The 24,002-nt window shown below is 38.8% G+C and overlaps 1 protein-coding gene across 9 annotated transcripts in view; it reads left to right on the top strand.

Annotated features, from left to right (window-relative positions):
* The window catches only part of KMT2C (lysine methyltransferase 2C), a 190,661-nt gene that overhangs the window by 24,454 nt on the left and 142,205 nt on the right, over window positions 1-24,002 (top strand). For all 9 annotated transcript variants that reach the window (XR_004500383.1, XM_015653364.2, XM_015653412.2 and 6 more), the window contains one exon: window positions 22,315-22,403. Coding sequence is in view for 8 of the 9 variants with exons in the window: in XM_015653364.2 (XP_015508850.1) it covers window positions 22,315-22,403 (89 nt within the window). In the remaining variant the exon portion in view is untranslated. The remainder of the gene's footprint in view (window positions 1-22,314; window positions 22,404-24,002) is intronic.

The following is a 24,002-nucleotide window of genomic DNA, read 5'->3' as shown; positions in this document are numbered from 1 at the left end:
TAATAGAAAAGCTAGTGATGGTTGTGGTCTCTTCAGCAATTTATAATGGCAGTTTTTTCTGACTGTTCTGTAGCATCTTCTGAGCATGAAGTTACTTCTGAGAAACTTGGAAGATGTGCTGTCATGGTATAGTTAGGGGCAGAAAAGTGGTGGGGTTATGTCTCTTAAGGCTCTAAGAAAGCAAGGTTGCAGGGAGGTGGTTGCTTTTTAGGGAGTCCCGTTTGCACAACCTTTTCAGTGGTTGCAGCTTGTACTGAAAGAAGATATATCTTGAAATAATCTCTCCTGTAATCTCCTCTCCAGACCTTCCAACAGCCTCCTAAGCCTGCTAAACTCATCAGAACTAAACTTTCTGCAGATCATCCTATACCCTAATTCTACCTGAGCAGCAAAAGTGAAATGTACTGACAGAGCTTCGTGCCATCCTAGTACACACCCTCCAAGTCAGAACCATCCAGATTATGGGATTCTGCATAATACACTTTGTCTTTTACTAGGTTTCCTCATGAACATTGACCACATCCTTAAGGAAAATAAAAGGGTGAAATTAAGCCACTTTTAGGAATGAGGATGAACTTGCCCACAATCAATGAACACCAGTTGTTTTTCATAAAACTCCTTCCTTGGTTCTTTGGTCTTGACATTCAAAGATGCTTGTCAAATTCCATCAAAAAGATGAGCCTGAGTGGTCAAAGTCAAGACTTCATCCAAGGTGGGGGGGCAGAACAGCCTTGCATTATTCTCTCCTGGTCGTCTTTAAGTGACAAGAAGAATAAAAAAAATAATAAATTCCCTATATAAAGGTAAGGTTAGAATGCTTGTGCATTGGGTATTATTTCAGATTAGAAAACAGCAGCAAAATATCAGGCAATTGTATTTGCAGGACACAGGGGCTGTAACTTACTTCTGATGTTGTGCAGGAAATTTGGCGATTACAAGGATCCATTGATCTGCCAGAAGAGCTTCATGTTGCTTAAATGCAAGAAAAATAGGTGTTCTTTGACTGTGAAAGCACCTTGTTAAAAAGCATGATTGTATGACAAGAAGCTTGCCTCAAGGTTATTGTTTTGCTGTGGTAGATAATGACCTGACTTTTCAGTACAGAATGGACAAAGATCCTGAATGGGAAGGTATATAGGATGCTTGGGCATTTTTCTTGCTTCCCACCATGCAGAACAGAATCTCTGGAAGCCCACGTGGGAGTCTCTGGGCACCAGAAATCAGGAACCAATCTTTTGGGGGAATGAAACTTTTATAAGCCACTAAAAGCTGCACAGACACAGGTTCAGTTTTTGGAATACAGGGTATTGAATACAAAGCTGGAAATAAAGTTTAGTGTTGCTAAAGATGATTCTTTAGATGTGACAGGAATCTGGACAGTATGATGAGCTTTCTTGATTCAGAGCGTATTTGTAAAATAATTTGGAGAAATTACTTATTTCTCAGCAGCATCTGTGCTAGGTCAGGTCAGAGATGTGGGTGTCCTGCAGTGGTTAATAGGAAAGTAAGACAAAAGTAGTTTTGTAATGATGCTTCCCCAAATCACTAATTGCAGGAGATTGGGAAAGAATTGTGGGATTTCTGGAGTCCAGGTTAGTATTGCTGTGTTAGATCTGTTGAGCATAAAATCTCCTTTGAATGTGTCCAGCCTCTCCTCAATCACACAAACTTCCAGTGTGCTGAGTGTGGAGTTCCACAGTTCAGCTGCAGAGAACTGGGAGAGCAGAGTTTCACTCGGGATTTTTTTGGTCCTTCTGCATCAGTGCTGTGTAGTAAGTGTTGGAAGAGACAGTAAATGCTGATTTTGTGATCACCTTTTCATTGTGAATTGTGGTTATACTTGTCAGGATGCATGAAAATGTATGTGTGGGAAAACCAGATTATATGCTTTCCAAAGATGTGCACATATGCCAGAGATGTGGTTGAAAGTGCTAGGGCACATCAGGGAAATTTTATTTCAACTGAAAGAAAATTGTATGTGTTTAACAGGACTGCTCTTTGGAGGCAGTAGGAGACAAATTGACTCCAAAAGCAGGATTTCTGGACTGTTAGCAAGTTTTGCTGAGGTTCTTAGGGCAGGAAATTTTTTCACTTTTTGCAGCCATAAGGAGCCACGGTGTCTTGTTTTCTGATGTTAAATGTCTATTTCATGGCTTAGGTTTTGAATTATTCTATTAGTTAAATAATATTTGTATTTGGATAATGAACCTGTTTTTTATATAACATAAATAGACTTAATTATTCTGCATAATATGTCTCCTGATAGAACTGGTTATTAGTGAGTTAAGGTTTCACACTTGATCATGCTGATGTCTGTGGATCTACAGATCTTTTAAACCCCCAGTGTATTAGTGCTGTTATCAACCAAAGCTGCTGCAGCAGCTTTATTTATTTTTCCTTTCTCAAGGGTACTGTAGCGGCCAGTTGGAGCATTAGCCACCAAATGCCAAGGTGGCTGTAGAGTAACTGCAGCAGCATTTCAGCATCTAATGGACCAGGTCACGTGCAAAGCCTCATTAAAATATGATTAAAGTATCCCCTTTTGTTTGTTCAGTGGAGGCAAGCCCATGCTGGACCCTCCATTATGTTTGTGCCGTGTGCTTGGAAATGCCTCCTGTTTTTTGTGAGGCTCCTTGTTCCCCCCCCGACCCCAGCCCTGTCCAAACCTCTGCTGAAGAGGCTTTCCTTGTTCCTCTGCCCTCTTCCATCCACTGCTGATTAAATGTGAGGAAATGAAAATGGTGTCTGCTTCCATTTAACCATAGTCTGCTAAAGGCAAATGTGAAGCTTCAGTTGTTGTCTGGGGGTGTCTCCTGCTTTCCTGTACCTCTGCTTTTTAACTGCTGAAGACTGGGGTGTGGGGTTTTTTTTGTTTGTTTTGGGTTTTTTTTGTTCTGCTATTTAATTAGTAAGCTAGACTTGCAGTTAAAGAACCAGCATAAATTATGTTGGTAATTTGCCATGACCACCTGTGGTAGTACATAAATAATGAGAGAATAACAAAAACTTACAACTAAATAAAAAAAAATAAAAAGGATTTTGTTACTCTTTCTAACACATGCCTTCATAGCTCGTCTGGAAGCAGTAAAAAAAGGGCTGTTCCTTGGGTTTATTTTTTGTGAAACATGGAAATCAGTATGCTTAAAGCTCAAAGACTCATTGCATGAATCCACAAATTTAGTTTGTCTCTTTGATCACGTATAGCCTTGACATTATCCATGGACAGCTTAAACTTACAGAAATATGGTGTAGTTGATTAAGCCCTATGATCAATGTAAATGACTGGAGAGGGACAGCAGATTTCTTGTAGCCACTGGAATTTGAGCAAATGAAGAGTATTATTTCCAATGCAACATGTTGCAGAGGAAGAAGGGATAGAAAATGCTATAAAAGTTCTTAGATCTGGCTTTTCTTTTGACACTCTGTGAAATCAGATGATTTGGCACTTGTAACTGCTTTGGGTAAGAGGCGTTCATAAGAAATAAAATAAAATGTATATGTGGCAGTGGTGGGGGAGGCGTCTGTTCTGAAAACATCTGAGATGCTGGAAAACTTGTCCCCAGTGGGAAAGAGAAATTGCATAGCTGGCACTGAGGCTCGCTGCTTATGCTTATGTGGCCATATTTAGAAAAGGTTCAACACTAGGAACTGAATTATTAGAGAAGTGAGTGACTGGAGGGATTGAACATAAAGGAAATTATTTCCGTCTTGCTTGTTTGTTTGAGTTGGGCCAGACGATGCTGTGGGAGGGTTGCAAACTCCAGATTTGCTGCCTATGTGGAGTGAATCTGGAGATGAGTTTGAGGACGTCAGTGCTAGTTTGAGCTAAAGCATCACCCCACCTGGGTTTGTAGGTGGCTGCCTGCAGGTAGAAGATGAGCAGGAATGGAAACGACCCTCTTGACTTGGAAAAGTCTGGAAAGACTTGAAGGAGCAAGATGCAGGCTTGCTGTGCTGTGTGTAGTGCTGTGGGAGGCTTCTGGTTTCAGTACATCTTGCAAACATTCGTGTGTATAAGTAAAGCAAACAACAGCCAATTACAAAAACCAACACAACATTTCAAAGAAGTTGTATATATATAAAAAAGAAATCTGTCTTATTAGAAGATACTTGTCAGTATAGCAGAACAGTGTATCACAATTATTTGCATCTATGTGGCAGTTTTAGTTTATTGTGGTTTTGTTGTAGAACAACAGATTATCTAAATAAATTAATTAATTTGGGGTGGAGGGATGAAAACGGCACATCTAAGGAGAGATCCAGGAGGAATGCTTTCACAGTTTTTAGGAGCAGTTAAACTACCCTTCCCCCCCACCCCCGCTTTTGGTTTTTTGTTTTTTTTTTCTCCTTTAAGAAGTGGTTCTTTTTGTTCCAGTCATCAAGACTCATTTTGAAAGACTTATTTTTCTGGTTTTGGCAAAATAGTTGATCAGCGCGACTGGCAAGGAACTGCTGTGGAGCAACAAAGAATTTCTGTGTAGCTAAAAACTGTGTTTGAGGCCATCTTGGAGCCGTTTGTGAACTAGAGTAGAAACTCTGTGTAAGAAAGGCCATTCAAGTTAAGTTGCACGTTTTCCTCCCCAAAATTAGCATACCAGAATACTTCATTGCAGTGTTTAGAATACTTTGTACAAGAACTAACAGTAAGTTGAAGATCACTAACTGAGGATCTGTAATGATGCCAACTGCCTTTTTTTTTTTTTTTTTAATGAAAGCTTTGTATACATAACAGGATGAGTCATCACTGGAGAGTTCTGAAAGTGTTTGGCATCCTGAAGAATCCTTTTGTGTGTCTCTGCCGCACAAAACGAGTATTTTTGTCATGAAACTCTGCCTTAAGAAGTACTGCAATAACTGTAAGCTTTAGGGGGAGGTTTTCTAATGTGGCTTAAACCTTTACTTTCTCTTATTGTTTTAAAAATATTTTGGTATTCTTAGATCTTCCTGAATAATAGTATGGAAAATTCTAAATACTTTGTTGGCTGTTATTTTTTCCCTTAAGATGCAGCTTCAGACATACTTCTATTATAAATTTGTTTTTAAAAGCGCATAATAGGAGCTTTACTGTTTTCCTTAGCTTTAATGCAAGTATTAAAAATCTGATTGTGGGAGAATACTGTTAACTCACTTTGCTTTATTCAAATAGAGTACCTGTAGTAAACTGATAGTAGCTGCTTATCTGAGTCACATTTATTTTAAGTACATTTTCTTCTGATACATTGGTTGGCCTTGGTGTAGTTTTTGTTATGTCTCTTTGTAATGAAAATCTTCCGGAGTTAGAGTTTTTTTCTTCTGTGTGTTAAGAACATCAGTAGTTTCTGTACTCGCTCAGACAAACTCCTTGACAAAAAGAAAACCTTTCTTACTGAGGTGTTGGTGAGCAACGTGTCAGACCACCATTGCATTTGGCCCATGATTTTGCTGATGATGTGAAACCTGGTTTCTGTAGTCTTCCAAGGCAGCAGAGATGGAATTTTGCAGCTGGTGCAATAGGGTAGCAGATTTTAGCTGAGATATTTAGAAGTGGATGACATTTTCCAGAGATTCTTTTCCCCCTGCCATTCATTCTTCAGCAGTATGTTTTCTAAGATGTGCTGTCATTAATTTTAAAAATCAAATCAATTGATTGATTGTTTGTTGTAGTGATGGTGTATTTATAGCTAGATGGTATATTTATTAGCTAGTTTAGCAGTTTTAATTTTTATGATTTGAGTGAACCCAAATATAAAATCTATGGCCAAGGAAACTTGAAAGAACACAATTCTTCTTCAGAGGAAGAGTTTATAAAGAAGTCATCAAAATTTATAGGGTTTCATGAAAAAAGATTCTGTTTAATGGCAGAACACTTTGTCAGTGTTGTTTTGGTTATTTTTTTAAGGTGAAGTTCTTACGCTGTGCATTAACAACTCAGTGTTATTCTGCAATAAATTAAATGTTGGGGTGTGCTAATTTGGGGTGTGTCTAATGAGTCTCAAGCCCATGTTTGTTTTTATTTTCCAATGGAAGCTAAACCTCAACTTCTGATCTCTTTTTTGGAAGAAAGAAACTCTCAACATACCTGTAGATTGGGATGTAGAATTGGCTGTAAGAAAATAAGGTGTTGGGGTGTGTCTGTATATAGAGAAGGTAAATTTTTTTATTTTTTTATTAACTTTGTTTCCTGGCATCTTCTCAGAGCTTTTCTTGGAAGGATCTCTACTTCAAAATACTGTATTTTTTCCAACAAAACATTATTTCCAGCTGTTTAGATGAAGAAAGTTTCCCTTAGGGACCCTGAAACAAACGTGTTACCTTTATTGTAGGATCCAGATGCAAAGAAGAAAACCAATATTTGTCCCCTTATCATATGCCTTTATGTGCTTGTTCTGGAGCTTACAGGGCCTGGGATTTCTGTGAGTCTTACAAGTTTCCCCAAGTCTTTAGAATTGAAGTATCATAGAATATCCTATTCAGTATGATTAATGCTGTGGCTCCTGGATGCTGCTGTAGCTTTAAGCTTTCAGTAAAAGGGCATTTCTGGTGCCATCTCTCACTGAAACAAGAAGGGTAAGTGGGGAGGAGAAGGTGGTGAAGGTTACTGTAGGTTTCCCACCTCATCATTTCTGACTACCTGTTCCTTGGTGATTTACCTGCCCCTTGTTTTGTTGGTAATGGAAACTTCCTAGTTAGTTTTATATTTCCAGGGCGTTTAAGGTCGCAGAGATCTGTTCTGCTGGCAGCAGTGACTTGGGCAGTCGCTTTTCTTGCAGATGCTCAGCCCTGTTGCTCTGCCAGGGCAGTGCTGAGATCCCTGCATGGAGATCCAGGCTGGGATCTCCTGGCAGTAACCCCCCTTGGGAAAGGGTACGTGCTCCTTACCTGTTCCTTCAGGTGAATGTCTGACTCTTGTCCCAGTCTGGCAGTTCTGCTTTGACCCACGCTAGGTTTCCTTGTAAAACTCTTTTTTTTCCATATTGTCATAGTAAAATCCCCTGTGTTCAGAGAAGCTTTGCTTTTAAAAGGAGTGGGCCTTATTTGTTAGTTTACAAATAACTTTTAAAATGATTTATTTAGTCTTTATCCTTTCTAGCTTTGAGGTCAGTGTTTCCTTTTGCTATGGTATAGTTTTAAATTTATAAACTTGTGCTTTTATCACTTTATCCTAGTTTAGAGAATTGTTGATAATACATCTTAATATGTCTTGAACAATTTTAACCCATTTAAATACCCATCTTGAACAATTTTAACCCATTTAAATAATTGGAGATTTAAAATGGCTCAGATATGGAGGAAAAAAGACAAGGTTTGGTATAGTATTAACATCATCATCACGTCAGTAACATGTAGTCAGCAATTAAATATCTCCTGTTGTGCCCACATCTGCTTTACTTGTCAGTAAATCAAACCTTCCACAAGTCAAGGCATGCCATATTTAGGCTACAAACTCATGAAATTTAATTTTTACAAGGAATACTTGAAACTGCCCCAACATTTTACAGAAGCTGAGATCCAGGAAGCCAGCTTTGTGTTATCTTCTTGAGAATTTTGTGGAAAAAAGTCTGAATATAACAAAAAAAATAATAAAAAGTAGATTGCTTAACAGCTGTCTAAAGAATTAATGTTGTGATGTGTTAGTGCTGAACTTTTAAAGATGAGAAAATAAGGGTTAATAATTCATTTTACTTACAGTACTTGCAGCACAGTTTACAAAATGATAGGTGCAGATATTCTGTAAATGTTTTGTGGAAATTTGTCATGAAAAATCAATACAAATTGAGCTGCAATTCCAGTGTGTTTGAAATTGCTTGTATCCAAGAAACAAGGAACAAAACGCATCCAAAAGGTGGGGGAGCTGTGTGGAAATAGTTAAGTTTAGGATTAGTGTTGAGTTCGGCCTTGCTGTTAATGAGCTGGAAAAAGGTGGGAGCAGCAAGTTAATGGTATTGACAGACAACGTGGAGGTAAATGGGATTGTCAACACCAAGAGAGAGAAAATGGAGAAGAACACAGGTTAGGAATACACAAAACAGGGGAGAAGGAGGTTCCCCCAGCCTGCTCTGAAACAACCACCATTGATTGAGTCAGTCGGGGCTGATGGGTTCTCCAAACACGCTGCTGATGAGAGTGAGAGTCTCGCAGTAAAATAGTGCTGAAAGGGCACAGCTGAGGAATGAATGAATTGAATACAATCTTTAAATTGTATTTTAATTACATCAAATATATGATAAAGATGAATACATTACTGTTTGTTTTGCAATTAGACTGTGTGGAGGTAAGGGACATGTCCACAGCACAGTGCTGCTTTGAGTCAGCACTTAATGTTCACACCTGAGTTTAAACAAACCCATCCTGAGGGAAAAAGTGTTGCTGCTAAAATGCAGTAGTTAAGAATGAAGCATGTTTAAAAATAGCAACTTTCTAGCTTTCTGTTAAAAATATTAAACTTGTTTTGTCTTCTAGATGGTGGTGGAAATATAATGGTAGGCAGAGATATTTTTTCCTCTTTCTTAGGAACTTTGAAAACAAAGTTATACACAGAAGAGAGAGGGCAGTTTTATAAAATAGCGTTTTCTAGTGATAATATCTGTAGTCCACAGTGGATGAAAACATGTAATAGCAATTACCATCCTAAATAAATAAATAAATAAAAAATAAATAAATAAATAAAATTATTCCTCTTGAACCATCCCAAATGTAACCTCAGCTGCTCTGCAGACACAAACAGCGAGACTAGACTAGCAGCATTTACCAGCTGTGTGTAAGAGCTACACTGCACGTAAAGGGATTTCACATTTTATTATGTGGGAGGGATGATGTCAGTTTGGTTGATTATGCCCCTTTCAAGCTGCTGTGATAATTACCTGCTTGTTACCAGAAGTGTCGAACCCATTTTCAGTTCTTGTTTGCTTTTGCTGTCATGCCCTAATTGCTACATAATTTTGTCCCTGCCAATTACTACCTTGGAGTTGAATTTTACAGTGAAAAAGTTGTAAGAAGCAATAAAGTAATTGTTTTTTAAATCTCGTAATTTCAGTAGAATATTTTATTATGCTACAAAGTATATTGAAATACATACTGCTCACTTCTGTGAGATAGTGAAATCCTATGGTTCCCACTGAAATGATGACAAATGTGGAAGACATGACTTTTGGACAGATAAGGATACTTATTGTTTTAGAAATAAATATATTTGCTGCGTTCTTTAGAAGCAGGAACTCTTAGGTTTGGTGGGCTTCTTTTTTTATGCTTTCCCTTTTCAGCCTTTTATCCGCTTTGTGAGTTTTACAAGTTTCCTTTGATGGAGATACTAGGTCATCTGATGTGGTCCTTTATCCATCATTTTCTCTGAAGATGTAATGTAAATGGATTTCTTTAAAGGTGCTGGGCTTAACAGTGTTTTATACTCTGATTAAAACTATTTGTTTGAATTATTCAGTGGAATAAAGCCTGCAGTAATTGGTTTAAGGACTGGCTGACCAAGCACTTTGTTGTCTTTGGGAACTGTCACTGCTTTGCTTTGGGTTTTTTGGGTGGTCCTCCAGCAGTGAAGTCTGGTATTAGTCAATATTAATAACAATTACTGCTGTTGAGATCTGTATATGGAATGACATGGATGAGCACAGGAAAGAGGCAGAAGAGCAGTTAAACAAAATGCTCTTCAGAATAAGAAGAGGGGATGGTGTTGCCATGTAGAGATGTAGGGATGGGGCTGCAGTCCAGAAAGGAGCATTGCTGGCAAGAGATTTTAAAGTGTGGGATGTTTGTGGCTGTGCACTGAAGCTCTGTTTATCATAGAGATTGTGAGATTTGCTGCTGCCATTTCAATGTGATTCAGGTACCCACAGCTGAAAGACCGAAATACTGGCAAAAAGTCATGAAACGGACCAGAGATTGTAGAAAGCTTGGAGAAAATTGCTTTGGGAGAGGAAGGTAGAGGTGCTCAGTCTGTTTGGTTATGGGGTGGGAAATTTAAACCCTAAAAACAAGTAGTAGTTAGAGAACGGTGAATATCTCTGGCAGAGAAAATACTGAGTTCTTAAGAGATCCCTTATGTAAGAGGAAAAAGTACAAGAACCAGTGGTTGAAAGCTGAAACCAGAGAAGTTCACAAAGGAAATGAACATGAATTCAGAAGGAGGAACAAATGACAAAGGGAATGGCAAAGTGAGTGGCTTTCTGAAAGACGGGCTTCAATCAATTACGATTATTGAGTGATAGTTATGGATATTGGGCTCGCATGGATAATGATTCTGGCATTGTGTCCAGTGAATCCGTGAGCAGTCAGACTTCTGTTCTGATAGCACTCTCTGTAGCAGCCTTTCCAGAATGGTGTAATGAATGTTGAGCACCTTTGTGGTTGAAGATTCTTTTCAAATGTTATCTTTAATACATTGATTGCAAAAGACAAATGGTTTCTAAGGTTCCGAGGGCAAGGTGTACCTCAGTTGTAGTTCTTTTATTAGCATAAAGGCTTTCAGGTACTTCAAGAGAAATTTCAGTGTGCAAAAATACTGCAAAAAAAATTATGCAGAATACTCTTAAGAAAAAAATAATTATTTTAATACTGAAATTTGTGTGGCTGTGAGCTAGGAACTGCTCTGTCCTGTTGTTACACCAAGGTAGTATTTGGATAAATATGAGTAGCTTTAGGGCCATTAAGTTACACTTATGTGCTTCCCTGTCTTTGTCATCTTCACAAGTGGTTGCCAGTTCTCTTTCAGAGCTGCTCTGCCAGCTTTTTATACCTGAAAGTACATCTGAAACATTTGATTAAGATAATTTTTAAGGCTGTGTGGTGTGGTCTGGTGAGTAAAACTGAATTTCCATGCTGTAAATGTTAATTAGAAGCATATGTGTATATGTAAAAAGCAAGCTGAAATAAAAGTATAAATATCTAAGAAGCTGTCATTCCAGAAGGTCTATGCTCAGAAAAGATTAGGTAAATATACAAATAGTCCCATTATAAATCAGCTGCAATATCATTTCTGATTCTCTTCATTACTTTTTTTCTGGTGGTTTGCAGGAAAAGAAAAAAAAGTTAGGAGGCAGAGGGATTCAGATTATGATTTCCAAATCCTTTTAGACAGAATTACTTGCTCTGTCACTAAAAGAAGCTCCACTTGCTTTATTCTCTCTTCTTCTTCTCCAGTAACCCTTTCCTCTCGCTCCTCTTCTCCCTGACTGCTTCGTGAACCTCTAATGAATGAATGGAACTGGTGTGGATGAAACCTATCTCTTTTGCTGGGAATAAATTCAGTCAGTGTTAATTCAGCTTAGAATAATTTGTATGTCACCAGGTCTGCATGTTTGAATCTTGAACATTTTAGTGGTTTTCTCCACAGTGAACATAGATTTCAAGAATTAGTTTCATATTACATTAAAAAAAACCCCACGTTTTAATGTTTAAACTGAGTATATTTGTGGAACTGGAGAGAAGTTGCAGACCTTGAGGACCCTGTGCAAGTTGCAGGGCAGTAAAGGGAATGAGCTTGCAGTGTATGTCCTTGGATGGTGGCCTCAAAGGAACTTGACCTGGAGGTATCAGCTGGTCCTCTTGGATGACTTCCATTGTAGTAGTTGCTCCAGCAGGGTTGGCTGGGGACGTGCCCCTCTCATGTGACACAGAGACAATTTTGTTTATAACTCTGACCTGTATCATATGACGTAGGCTGAGCAGTAGATCACTCTCGTGCTGGCAGTTCTGACACAGTCTGATCCCTTCTCAGGCTGAGGAAGGTGGGAGTGTGAAGGTGTTGTAGCAGAACTCTAGCATCAGGTGCTGGGAAGCCCATCTTTTTATTAACTTCACTTTTTAAAAGGGTTTCTTTCAGAGCATACTAAAGAAACAAGGAACTGACACTTGAATAAAAAGAATTAATCCCTCCAAATAATTTTTAAAATACCATTAATTCATATATTCAATATTAAAGGATGGAGAAAAAATACACAAAGCAACTTGGTATAACTGGTAGTGGTCTCAAATAAAAATAGGTGAAATTTTTGAGAATGTTGGTGAACAGCAGTGATCATTGTCCCAAATAATAATGGTAATTTAACAGTCCTTTGGACAGAAGTTTAAAAGTTTTCTATTGTAATTACTTGGAGCTATTTGTAAGCTGTCTGTAATTGTCAGAAGGCAAATTTATGTCTCTAGGTTAGAAGACTCTTCTTCAGGGATGAAAAAAAGGTTTAGGCACATTATTGTTAGCAGAATTTCTAACAAAAACCTTAGAATTTCTACCTCATCAACACCCCTAGAGATTCTGTTTATACAGAAGCTTTTAGACATGTTTGAAGATCTGTATTACTTGTGCCTGTGCTATGGAGTGTTGCTTATTATGCTACTTGTTGTTTATATTTCACAATAGTATTTCCAGACTTTTATTTACTCTGGTATAAAAATAGTTTTCATGATCTGGCTCTTAGGATTTACATCTAGTTTGAAAACAATTTTGTTAAAAGAAAAACAATTCATGTGAATTATAAATATACACTGACACCCATCTGATTCCATTGCCCATTTTCTTCTTAGACCTATTTTTACTCTTCTGAGGTTTTCCAAGCCTTCTGACTAAGTTTTAATGGATTTTTAATTAGTGAGCAGATCTTGTGCTTTTTTCCTTTGGCTTTCCTAGGTTTAGCAGTTCTATTGAAAAAGAAATATTTCATAATACTTGTTGACATTATCTGAAATAAAAATGCATTTCTTTATAAGGAGCACTAAGGGTGCTAACAGATGGAAAAGATACGTGGTGATATGACATTCATTTCTGTTGTGTTTTTTTTCTTGTCTAAATCCAGTTTAGATGGATAATGACAAACTGTGGTTGACATGCAAGAACTACTTTTCTTACATGCCATCAATTAATTTGAGTATTATAAAGAAAATTCTATCTAATGTATTCTAGGCCAGCATCTTGTATAAAAGCAAGTTATTTATAGCTCTTTGGGTACTGCCCTTCCTTTCATGTCCTGATCCTTCTAGCTGAAGCTTAAATGCTTGTTTAAGATCAAATACACTGAAATTGTTTCCCATAGGTTCTTTACTTTTTGAAACATAATTTCAGGTGAAGCTGGTGGACAGATGCCTTTCTCAGGAAATTCTGTAACACATACCTGAGGGAGAGAAACGTGTTGGGTTTTTCTGTTGTATTAGTGGCATCAGAAACAGTTCAAAACCAAGAAAGAATGGAGTTATTTTCCGTGTAATCTACAGGAAGACTCGTGTTTGCTATGAAGTCTGAAGACATTAGCGAAAGTGACTTGAGACAAAAGATTGTGAGCTTTATTTGATGAGAAAGCATGAGATATTACGAGCTGACTGATGCATTTTGATAGATGTAAGATCTGGAAACGTCTCAAAATGATGTCTTGTGAGTAGAGGTTAGTTTATCTAAAATATAAAATAGTTGAATATTTGCATCCTTTTTTCAGTGTCCGAGTTGAATTAATGATGAGTAAAAGCAGTGGTTACAACACTGTATAATCAGTGTATGCAGACTGCACTTGCTGGGTATGAAAACACTTTTCAGAGTAAAAACTTTAGTGTTCGATTATTGGATTGATTGTACACCTGCACTGTGTGTGGCTGAGTGACAGAGAGTACAGCCTTCACCTGGCACCTAAATATATCCAGCGAGGATATTTAACTTAAGGAAACAAATGCACTTTGCAAGAATCTTCATGATGTTCCTGTGATAAGACTCTGTCAGACTGCAAAGTTCCAAAAGGAAGTCTTTGAAAATGACTTCTAATTAATGGTGCTAAAATTACAAAAATCTGTTCACAGAGACCAAAACTTCTACCAAGTTCCAAGTACTTGGCAGCTGTTTCTCATGCATGATGACTCAGATCCGCTGAATTTTATGTACAGGATCTTGAAATCACCAGACATGGGAATTACAGCCCTTACCATTGTGTTGCCACCTTTATTCAAAAGAGAGTAGCAGGCAAACCCTGCCTGCAGCATGTGAAAGAACAAGGAGCTGGATAGTTCTTAAAAAAGACACGAGCTTGGTGCTGATGTGGGTAAAAAATTCTGGGCACCATGGCTGTTCACAAGATTGGAGGAGTTAGAACTTGGCATAGCCCGTCGTCATGGAGAAACAAATCTTGTGTTCAGATCAAAGTGGATGCTTACTCTTCCTGTCAGGAAAATGCAGTGTTGGGTGCAGTAGCATATTTTGATGCAATTTTGTTTACTTAGAAGACAGAAGAGTGTGGACAAGAGCAGTGTTGAATGGTGCAGGTTGAATTTGTCGCACGTGAAAGTCTTGCAGAGGTTAGAAATTTGTGTTCTTGACAGTGCCAGTGGTCTCTTAGCTGTTCATGATGCCATTTCATTCTCTTTGTCTATCAAAAGAGAATATGTGAAAAGAGTCAGTGGACATGCTAAACATTATTTAGCAAATTTCCCGAAGAGCTTCACACTAACTGTTGTCTGGGAGAGTTACAGAAGCAGAGCCATTAACAAATCTGGAGCCAGGTACATAAACAACTTGCTGGGATTGGAAACTTGCAGGTGCCTCTTCTTGGTAGCTCTTGGTGCTCCCAAAAATTGTCTTAATTTGATTCTAGAAAAGGTTTTAAAAAATATTACAAGTCCTGCAAGTCTGGTATGTTGTTTTGCATCATTATGTTAGTGAGTATGGCCAAGTGCATTGGTAACAAATACAGAAATATAGAAAGGATGTAGTTTGTGCAAACCCACAGATAGATAATGTGTTGTAATTGCATCTGAAATTTTATTTTGCAATTTTTTCTGAGAAGTGTGTGATCGTTCAGCTCTGCACGTAAAATGTTTTGTATTACAGAACTAAAACTACAAACGAGGCCACTTAGCAGTGGGAATGTGGTTCTTGAGAAAGAAGAACCTGTACCAGTTTCTGATGCTGTGCATTGCTGGGTTAATGTGACAGATAGTTGACTGAAAGCAATTTTCACTTAACAGAATTTATAGATGTCTAAGCAGTCAGTTTGAAAAGTAAAAAAGAAAGCTGAAAGATCTGAAAGCCTTTTATATGATTTCTCACTCTTTTACTGGAACTGTCTCCAAATCTGAAGTCCATACATGTAGATCAGGCAGCCTGGCTTCATACTTTGAACATCCAACTCAGATTTTCTCATGTAATGTTATTACAAAAAGGTGTGCAGAAGTCCTTGCAGTGTAGTAGGCTTATTGTCAGTGTCTCAGGCCGTAACTGGTTGTGGCAGAGCTATAACTTAATGGGTATTTTATGGGCTTATGTGAAAAATGTATTATTTTATGTACCTGCAGCTGTTAATGAACTGGTAATCAGTGGTACTGAATCTTCCTGGTTTGATCTTTGGCTAGTGTGACCCTCTGTCTTGCCAACCCACTGAGGATGTTCTCAAATAGGTAACAATTTGGGAAGAAGACTGCATGGTCTTGATATTGTTAGTAAAGCTCTGTTTCAGCTATGATAATCTCCATCAGCTTTATCTCTTAAAAGAGCAGATCCAGACTCAAACTGAACAACTGTAAATAACATCAGGGATGAACAGAGAAAATACTGAATACGGTGGCTTTGTCCAGACAGTGCAGTTTCAGCCTCTCCTGGATCTGGGGGCCTTTTGCAAAACTGAGTTGAGATTAAAATTTTTCAACCGTGGGATGACATTCCTAATGCTCTTTGATTTGGGTAGACATTCCTCTCATGAGTGCCTGCAGGCAGCACATCCTATTTGCCTTTTCTCAGTCTCCCATGGAAAGTAATTTTGCACCAATGTGATCCTGAGAACCTCCACAGTACAGGTAGATATGTGAGGACAATTGAGGTCAAAAATACAGAGAACTAAACTTCACATTTGCTCAAAAGTACTAATTTATTTGGCTTTTAACTAGCAAGAACTAGGTAATGCAGACTCATTTTGATACTTCACTCCCAGCCTCTCAGGACAGCCTTGTTTCCTCAAGAGCTCTGCATTTACCAGTGGGTTTCCTTTGCATTTGCTTACTTTATGTCAACAGTGACTGTACTCTAGAATGAAAGCAAAGATGCATCTATGATATTCAGTACAAATAATCTTAAAAAGAATCCTATTTGCATTTCTTTGGGCAGTGTAGGAAATTTTTGACAAATCTCCCTGTCACAGGGGAGTCCTGGAAGAGTTAAGCTTAATTTAAGAATTGTCTGGCAGAGGTAGGTTCTTTTTACGCTTTTTCTCAGACATCCCTGATCTCAAAGGCTATATTTATTTTCTTTTTCAGGTGTTTATTGCTCTCAGTTGTAACTGCATAAAATATAGATGTGAAAAAGTTTCAGCTCTGAAGATGTTTCAGCCTGAGTAAAGGAATAACGTTGAGTGACTGAATAATGTTTTTTAGATCGTTACTGGTTAGAGGAGGTGTAAGATGGGAGGTTGCAATGTTTTGGTTTTAAATGTAATCTGGGTCACTTCTCTTTGATGTAGTATTTTATTAAAAGATTATTATGGTTTATAAATTAAAAGTGGTAAGAAACACACTTGTCTTTGATTGTACCAGGAGATTAACAGGCAATATTAAGTGTATTTTTGAGATGTCTTAGTAATGAAATGAAAGGTTGTGCAAGTTCTGTGAGATTTTAATTAAATTCTGGTTCAGCAGATGTTAAACAAGAAAGTTTTCACTTCTCTCTATTAGTAAACGGTCAACTTGTCACCTTTCACTTGTCATGTTTCTGTTGTACATCTTTCCCATGCATCAGGGTCCCTCAACCTTCAGTATATACATATATAACATAAGAAGTAAATAGGAAGAAGCTACACGTTGCATTCTTTTTTTTTTTTTTACCATATACTACAGAAAACACAGGGGAGAGTGAGGACAAATGCAGAAAACAAATGGTGAAAACCTGTTACTGGTTGCCCAATTAAAAAACCCTTTTAAGAATCTTTTAAATCAGAATCAGTTTGAAGCTGGAGTCAATATAAGAGGGAGTTTCCTATTTTAGGTTTGTTAATGTTCAAGGCTGTTGAAGTTAGTTCTAGCTAGGTGGCATCTTCCTTGCTTCCAGAGCTGTGCTTTTCATTTTATCAAGACCTGGATGTAGAATTCTCCCAACTCTTAGAAGTAATAAAGAGTAAAGTAGTGTTCAGAGAGGGGTGAAAAAACTCCTTTTCCTCATAGGTATTTCCATGAACTGATTCTCTACTACTGTGGTTCTTTTTTGCTTGGGGCTACCAGCTGAACCTTGAGTATTTTAGCCTCTACTTAAGCACAGTTAAACTTTTACAGCTGTATTTAGGACTCCACGGTTCAGTAGTAGTGTAGTGGGAGCATGTGGCTTTTGCACACCTGTTAAAAAGATTCTTGAAAAGAGGGTAACAGCTTTCACTTGTGAAAGTGCCTGTGAACATTAATTTGTGACTAGCCGTGCTGATGGCAGCACTAATTGAACCTTTTTATAAATCATTCCTGTACCATCTTCCAGTGTAAGGCTGTGGACAGATGTTCATTTAACAAGACATCTGTGCTGGTTTAGGATGTTACTGTATCCCAGATGTTACACTGTTTTTTAAGGTTATTGGCCCTGTTTTATATATTTAGTACCATCAGTTTCCTCCATGGTTTGCAATGCATACAAAGGAAGATGGTTTCTTTTCTGAATGATGTAGAGGTTTCAGCCTTTTGGAAAAAGGGGTAAACTCTTGAGAGTGGATTGCATGTACTTGTTTTCATAAGCCTGGAACAAAATGCACAGGGTGAGTATGGTAGTTTTGATAGATGATCTTGAACAAGCTGTCACATGATTTTGTTAGTAGCAACTTAGGGAAGACTTTTAGAAACTAGTGTCTGGCAGTAACTTCTGGGTAATCATAAACTAGGCCTGGCAGTGACAGGCATCTGAGGATAGTAGCTTTGTCAGTTATTTCATGTGGTTCCAGGAAATGTTGGCCCATGGCCTTATTCCTGATCACTTTGTGGAAAGAATGAGACGATTTAAGATGTACTTTTGACCTACATTGTACTTGTCCAGTTACGGTGCTATTGCTGCCACCTTTCAACCAACAACAAAACAAAACACCAAAAAAACCCCAATTATGCAGAAAAGAGAAGAAAAGAAACAGTATCTCATTACTGTCAGGTGAATAAGACTTCCATTTTCTCCCATGCTGCTCTCCATGCATTCAGCAGAAACTGCTCAGGTGCCTGGTGATCTCCCAGTGTTACCCAAGTCCTCAGGGCTTTGAGACAGCCTCAGCAGGGCTTTCCCCTCTGCAGAGGGAGTACCTAATGCTCTGCTGAGCCCTGTGATTGGTTTTTATGGGTTTTTTTTTCCCCTCCAGGCTAAATTTAATTAGTTGCTTACCCAGAGAAGAATTATGAGATTTTTGTTTACCATGGTATATTTAAAGATGGAGATTAATGAAAGGCATTAACTAGAAAAGCTAATTGATAAAAAATTTAGGAGTAGGTCACAAAGGATTCTGATAAGTGACTCTATTTTATGGAAGTAGGAGTAAAATTATGATAGACAGTAATTACATTCAGCTGGAGTCCTGTACACACAGGACTTTTTTAATAAAAAAAGTATACTTTTGTCTTTGGTGTTGATTTTTATTCTGTAAAATGCTGAATGGTCTTTAAACACTTCAAGAAGTTACATTTCTCTCAGTGGACCTGTTCTTTTGAGCAGAAATAGACGTGCTCTTGTTTTTTTTTTCCTTCTAAATTGAACTCTGTTGTAGGAAAAAGGCGGGCGAGGAAGCCATGGCAGGGACCTTGGCAGCACTTCAGCCCGCGTACCAAGCTCCCTGCCTGCCCACTGACTAATATTTATTGTTTTCTGGCAGGGTGTGTATTGGTCAGGCTCTGCTGTACATTTTGTTCTGGGTCTGTTGTGAGCTGTGAGAGACGTGGCTCATCTGTGTTCAGTAGTTCTGCCGTCCTGAGCTGCTGGGGGCTCTGCGGTGTTGTGTGGAAGGGTGATGTAGTTGCTCCTCCTGGTAAGAAAGTTCAGGGCTGTGCTTCAAGATCTAGAGCAGAGCTGATGTTGTAGTGTTCAGTACATCAATTATGGTTCTGGACTGCCTGGCTTCGTGTGGGTGAAGGGAAATAGTCACAGGCTGTTCCTGATTGCTTCAAGGCACCAAAAACTGGCCCCCAACACCCTCTCTCCCCTCTTGACGTCTCACATCCTCCTTCAGGAGGATGAACTTGAGAAGAAACCAAGTCTCAGGCAAAGAACAGAGTACAGGCTCCTTTTCCCACTGTATTTAAGGGCAAGTGGAAATAAGTAGAGAAAAAATAAAAAATTAACAGGGTTTGTCAGTGGAAAAATGCAGTGTTATGCAAACCAGCCAAAAGCTTTATGTATGAAATATGTAAACTTAATGCAAATAACATGAAAAATCCATTCCTATTACAAATGCTGATTGCAGAGATTAGGTATGCTATATGGCCTTCTCAAATGGCATTTGCTGTGGAAACATTAAATTATGGTTGTCAGTACAATGTATATTTCACTGTTTTGTGACTTGAACTATTTTTTTTGCTCTAAGCCAAACATAAATTTGTAAGCTATAAAATCTCTTCTGATCATTGGGAAATGAATATAACCAGCAGAAATAAGTTAACGATACCATGTTTGCCACTGTTTTTTTCAGTTATGTTTAAAACCTGCACAACATTAAAAAGGCTTTTTGTAGAATATTTGTGGGAGGGGAATGGCAAGAAAACACCAGACGTGGTTGTATCTTCTACTGAAAGAAGCAATTATGTTTAATTAATTGAAACCTCTGCTTTTCCTTGGTGTTAAATAGGTTGCAAAAATACAACAGGGAGTTCAAGGCATGAATACTGCTCTTGTTTAAATAAAATGTTTAAAAAGGCTTTGTGAGGTACTTTAGTGTTTAATACATGAACTGTAGTTTAATAGAAAATCGAAACTCATCTGTAAATTATTAAATAAACATAAACAATCATCCTCTTCCACTCTTCAGAAAGTTTTACTTCCAGGTTTGTGTTGGGGAATACTGAAAAGGGATACCTATGAAAAAGCAGAACTATCATTTATGTTTGTGATGATTTCACAGTAATCCTTGTTTAGTATGGGCTTGTATTGCAGACAGGTAGTTGGTAGAAGAATAATTGGGATAGGATTTAGAAATAATCCCTGTCCTTAGCAGATTGTGTTCTGTAAAGCTTTTGAGCATTCCTGCACCAAAGGAAGTGTTTTCACTCACCTGCATTCCTGTTCTTTCACTGGGTGCTGGATGATGCTGTGAAGAACTGCAAGAAATTTAATACTTAAATGCTTTTGGCTTCTTTACCTCCTGTTTTGTTTTTCTAAGTGTTAGAGAGGAGTGTTGCCTTCCTTGCTGTATCTCAGTCTTGCTGGAAGAGCCTGTTCTACCCAGTGGCTGTGATATTCCAGTTGCTCTATTCCCTACTCTTCGTTACGGAAGGAATCCACCTGTGTGACCATCTCAGATGCTGCTGCCAGCAGTGTTCATGTCCTTCCCAGTTCCAGAACATGCATCCCTGTTCCAGGCAGCTCACTGATCACTGTACTCCTGGATGGGCTGAGGTGTGGCTGAAGGGAGGGGAGTGCAAGACAGTTTCTTCTGGTCACTGTGCAGTTTATTCTGCTTTCAATTTTTGTGACACATGGGATTTAAGGGACTACACTGGGAGCTTTTAAAGTGGCAGATAAGTGAAGGGGATGCTTCTGTCTTTCTCAAGAAGGCTGTTACTTACTTTGTGTGTTCTGGGTGTGCTGCCACCGCTTATGGGTAAGCAGGTAAAGGGAATGATAACCTTGTAATCCCTAGGGTTCCCACTGTGCTCACGTTTTTTCAGCATTATCCTGAAAAATTTTATAGGGATGCCAAGAAAAGTCCTCTTGTCCTTAATCTCTTCTTGCTTTTTTCTTTCCCCCAGCTCCTTTGTAAATTGAGTGGGAGGTTTTCAGACTTTGGTTTGAGCCTCATTTTAATTCTTCTCCTCCTTCACAGAGACTAAAATGGTCCCAGCACAGTCTGAAGAGGTTGTCTTGCTGGGTAGTCCAAGAGAGTAAATCCTCTTCTAGCAGAGCAACCTGTACAGACTCCAGAGATGGTTTCAGTTCTGCCCAGTTCTTTGATCCAAGAGAACCAAAGGCATTGCATGATAGCATTTCTCCTGTAGCTGATTTAGCAGATCCAGTCCTGCGGAAGTAGTTTGGGTGGACCAAAGTGTATAACAGACTGTACAAAAAAGGGAAATGCTGGTTTTGGAATGATTTAATCGCTTCAAAAAAAACCCAAAACCTTTTCTCCCCAATGCAGAACTAAACCCAAACCTTTCAGAATCCTCTGTGAAAGAGGAACTGGAGGGGTTTTGTTTGGGGGGGCAGGCGGGGTGCCCGTGGGCTGGCCCGCGTGGCATCCCGATTCAAGGCATGTTGGTTGGGTGAATGGTTGCCTGGGAGCTCTGGGATGTTGGAACTGCTGAGATGCCCCAAACGGCTCAAAATTTGTGTACTTGGAATCAGAAGCTCCCAGGGTCTCCCAGGCTTTCCGTCAGCATGCCAGGCAGGTTGCCAAGTAGCCTGAAAATTTGGGAGGCGAGTTGCCAAGCTCTTGGCTCCCTTTCAAATGGGCTGCTGAACAGCTGGGAATCTGGATGCCTCGGCTTCTCAACAGCCCACCATGATAGTTACTGAAGAGCTAGGCAGGGAAAAAAGGCTAGAATTTGTGGCACAAACCTGTCTGCTTTCCATCAGACCTTGGTTGAAATTGAAACAAATCTGCCAGGTATTTTAGTTTTGACAGGCTGTCCTCACGTGATAACTTTTTTAATGTGATGACATCTAGTCATCTCTCATAACATTTTACTTCATGTGTCAAAATATTGTTTCACTGAAAATAATGTGTGTTTCAATTTCATTGCTTTAGCATCATTATTATTCTATTGAAATCTCTTCCAAGGGTGCTCTGCGTGGATCAGTCTCTATTTTCTAGTAGCTACTGCCTGGATTTTGGATAGTATTCACTCTTGTCTCTCTATAGTTACTTATTACACGGAGCAGGCAGGATGCTTGTATCAAAATCTGACTGAGTTAGTCTGTTGTTTGATCAGTTAAAGTTCATTATTGTATTTTTCTTGTATGAAGAATCAGAGAAACTTAAGGGGCCAGCTGCTGATTCAAGTGTAATTTGCTGGGGACATAAACCTAGAATGGGGAAAAAGGGGAGGAAGTTTCCAGGTTGTTCAAGGCTGAAATCATGGGTTAGCTTGAATGTTACATTATTAAGTGCCAACATTCATCCTTCAAAATGAAGTAATTTAAATCCTAATTTTTACAAATGCTTTCAGTCTAAAAAGAGATTTTCCTTCTTATGTTTGCAGGCCTCGGAGTAGAGGAAAAACTGCAGTGGAGGATGAAGACAGTATGGATGGTTTGGAGGCAGCAGAAACAGAAAACACTGTGGAAACAGGTACTGAGAATATAGTGTTGATGCTCTCTGGGTGCTGCTTCTCTCTCAGAAATGCATTTAGTTATGCAGGACTTGATAATCAAGAAATAGTTATTTCATTTTGTAGTATGAGATGTGCATTTGGGCAGATTTAAAAGCAAAAACCATCTAAACCCTTTAAACATGTATTAATTTAAAGCTACTGAAGCTATTAGTTTTAAATAGTCTAATGGGAATGTCTTTGTGGTATAGTTATGAGGTAGAGGTTCTTTTCCTATTTTTGCAAGGCTGTATCTAACAAAAATAACAGCTCTGAAGTGGCAGCTGCTGTTTGTGGAATACCTGCCAAAATACACTACTACTTATTGACCTGTATCTTCAGCACACTACAGCAGATTATATACCAAAGGGATAACCAGGATAACCAAATGCTAATGCTTCTTGCTGCTGCTTAGGAAAGAGGATAAATCTGTGTTCCTGCTTTGGTAAATATTTGTTGTGGTGGTACCCAAATGCTTCAGTTACCAGAGGGAGCTCATTGTTTGGGACCAAGTACTGTTGAAACAGTTTGTGATTTCTGTTCTGGCAGTTCAGGAGCCTAAAGAGACAAACAGATGAGTGAACACATGAGATAAAGGCCATGGTGAAGAACTGTCACCTTCTTCTTGCCAGGCATGTGTCTGTAGCCATTTGCCTGTTTTTAACCAGGGACTGAGTGCAGAAGGATGAAACCCACCGGGAAGGATTATGTCTTGGCCACTTGGCTGAAGTTTGTTGGTTTAACAGGAATAAGCCTTGAAAATACATTGAGACAGACCTAAGGTTTTATAAATTGAATTAGGTGGTCCTGTATGTGTAATGAGAAAAGTGGAAGGAAGCACAGAGAGAAGCTGGTGATCAGGGCAGAAATGGCATGGAAGTGCCAGCTGAGTTAAGGGAGTTGTCCAGTTCCTTTCAACGCTGCTGAGTGGAGGGGGTAAAGTAGTGAAGTCCTTGAAGATGAAGACAAGGGTCTGTGGATAGTGTGGTTTTATAGGGACAACAAGTCAAGGACCTGAAAAGAGCCATTTTTACAGCAGCATTTTTCATGAGCCATGCAGGAGTGTGGCTGCTGTGGTGAAAGCCACAGAGTAGGAGCAGGAGGAAGAGGCTGAAGTTCTCCTGAGGATGGGCTTTGTGTGTGTGCTGGTCGCTTGCTTCCTGCTTGCTAGATGTGGAATGATGCTGAGAATGCTTTGTGCTCCTGACTCGAGGCTTTGGGGAGTGTCAGGAGTGTGTAGTCACAACTTGTGTTGAACTTAAGTGTAAATGGCATGTGGAGGGAGCCTAGATTAAAGCTTAATACAAGGATTTTCATTGTTTTATTCTGTCCATTGCCCCTGCAAATAAAACTGCTGATGGTAGCGAACTTGGGTGATCTTCTGCAGCTTCTACAAGTAGGTAATTACTAGTTAATAAACTAATAAATAAGTGAAAAAGTTGGAGCAGGTATTTGTGTGTAGAAAAACAGAGTAAGGTAAAGGAAAGTTGTAATTCTGTTATTACATCATTATTACTATGTTGTGATGATGCTGATTACTCTTTGTATCCTATGTGATAGAAGCAGACTTATCAAAGTCA

The sequence above is a fragment of the Parus major genome, chromosome 2, assembly GCF_001522545.3.
Source record: "Parus major isolate Abel chromosome 2, Parus_major1.1, whole genome shotgun sequence".
In the NCBI taxonomy this organism is placed as follows: domain Eukaryota; kingdom Metazoa; phylum Chordata; class Aves; order Passeriformes; family Paridae; genus Parus; species Parus major.
Note: the sequence above shows the minus strand (reverse complement) of the source record. Positions and strands in the feature narration are given on the sequence as shown.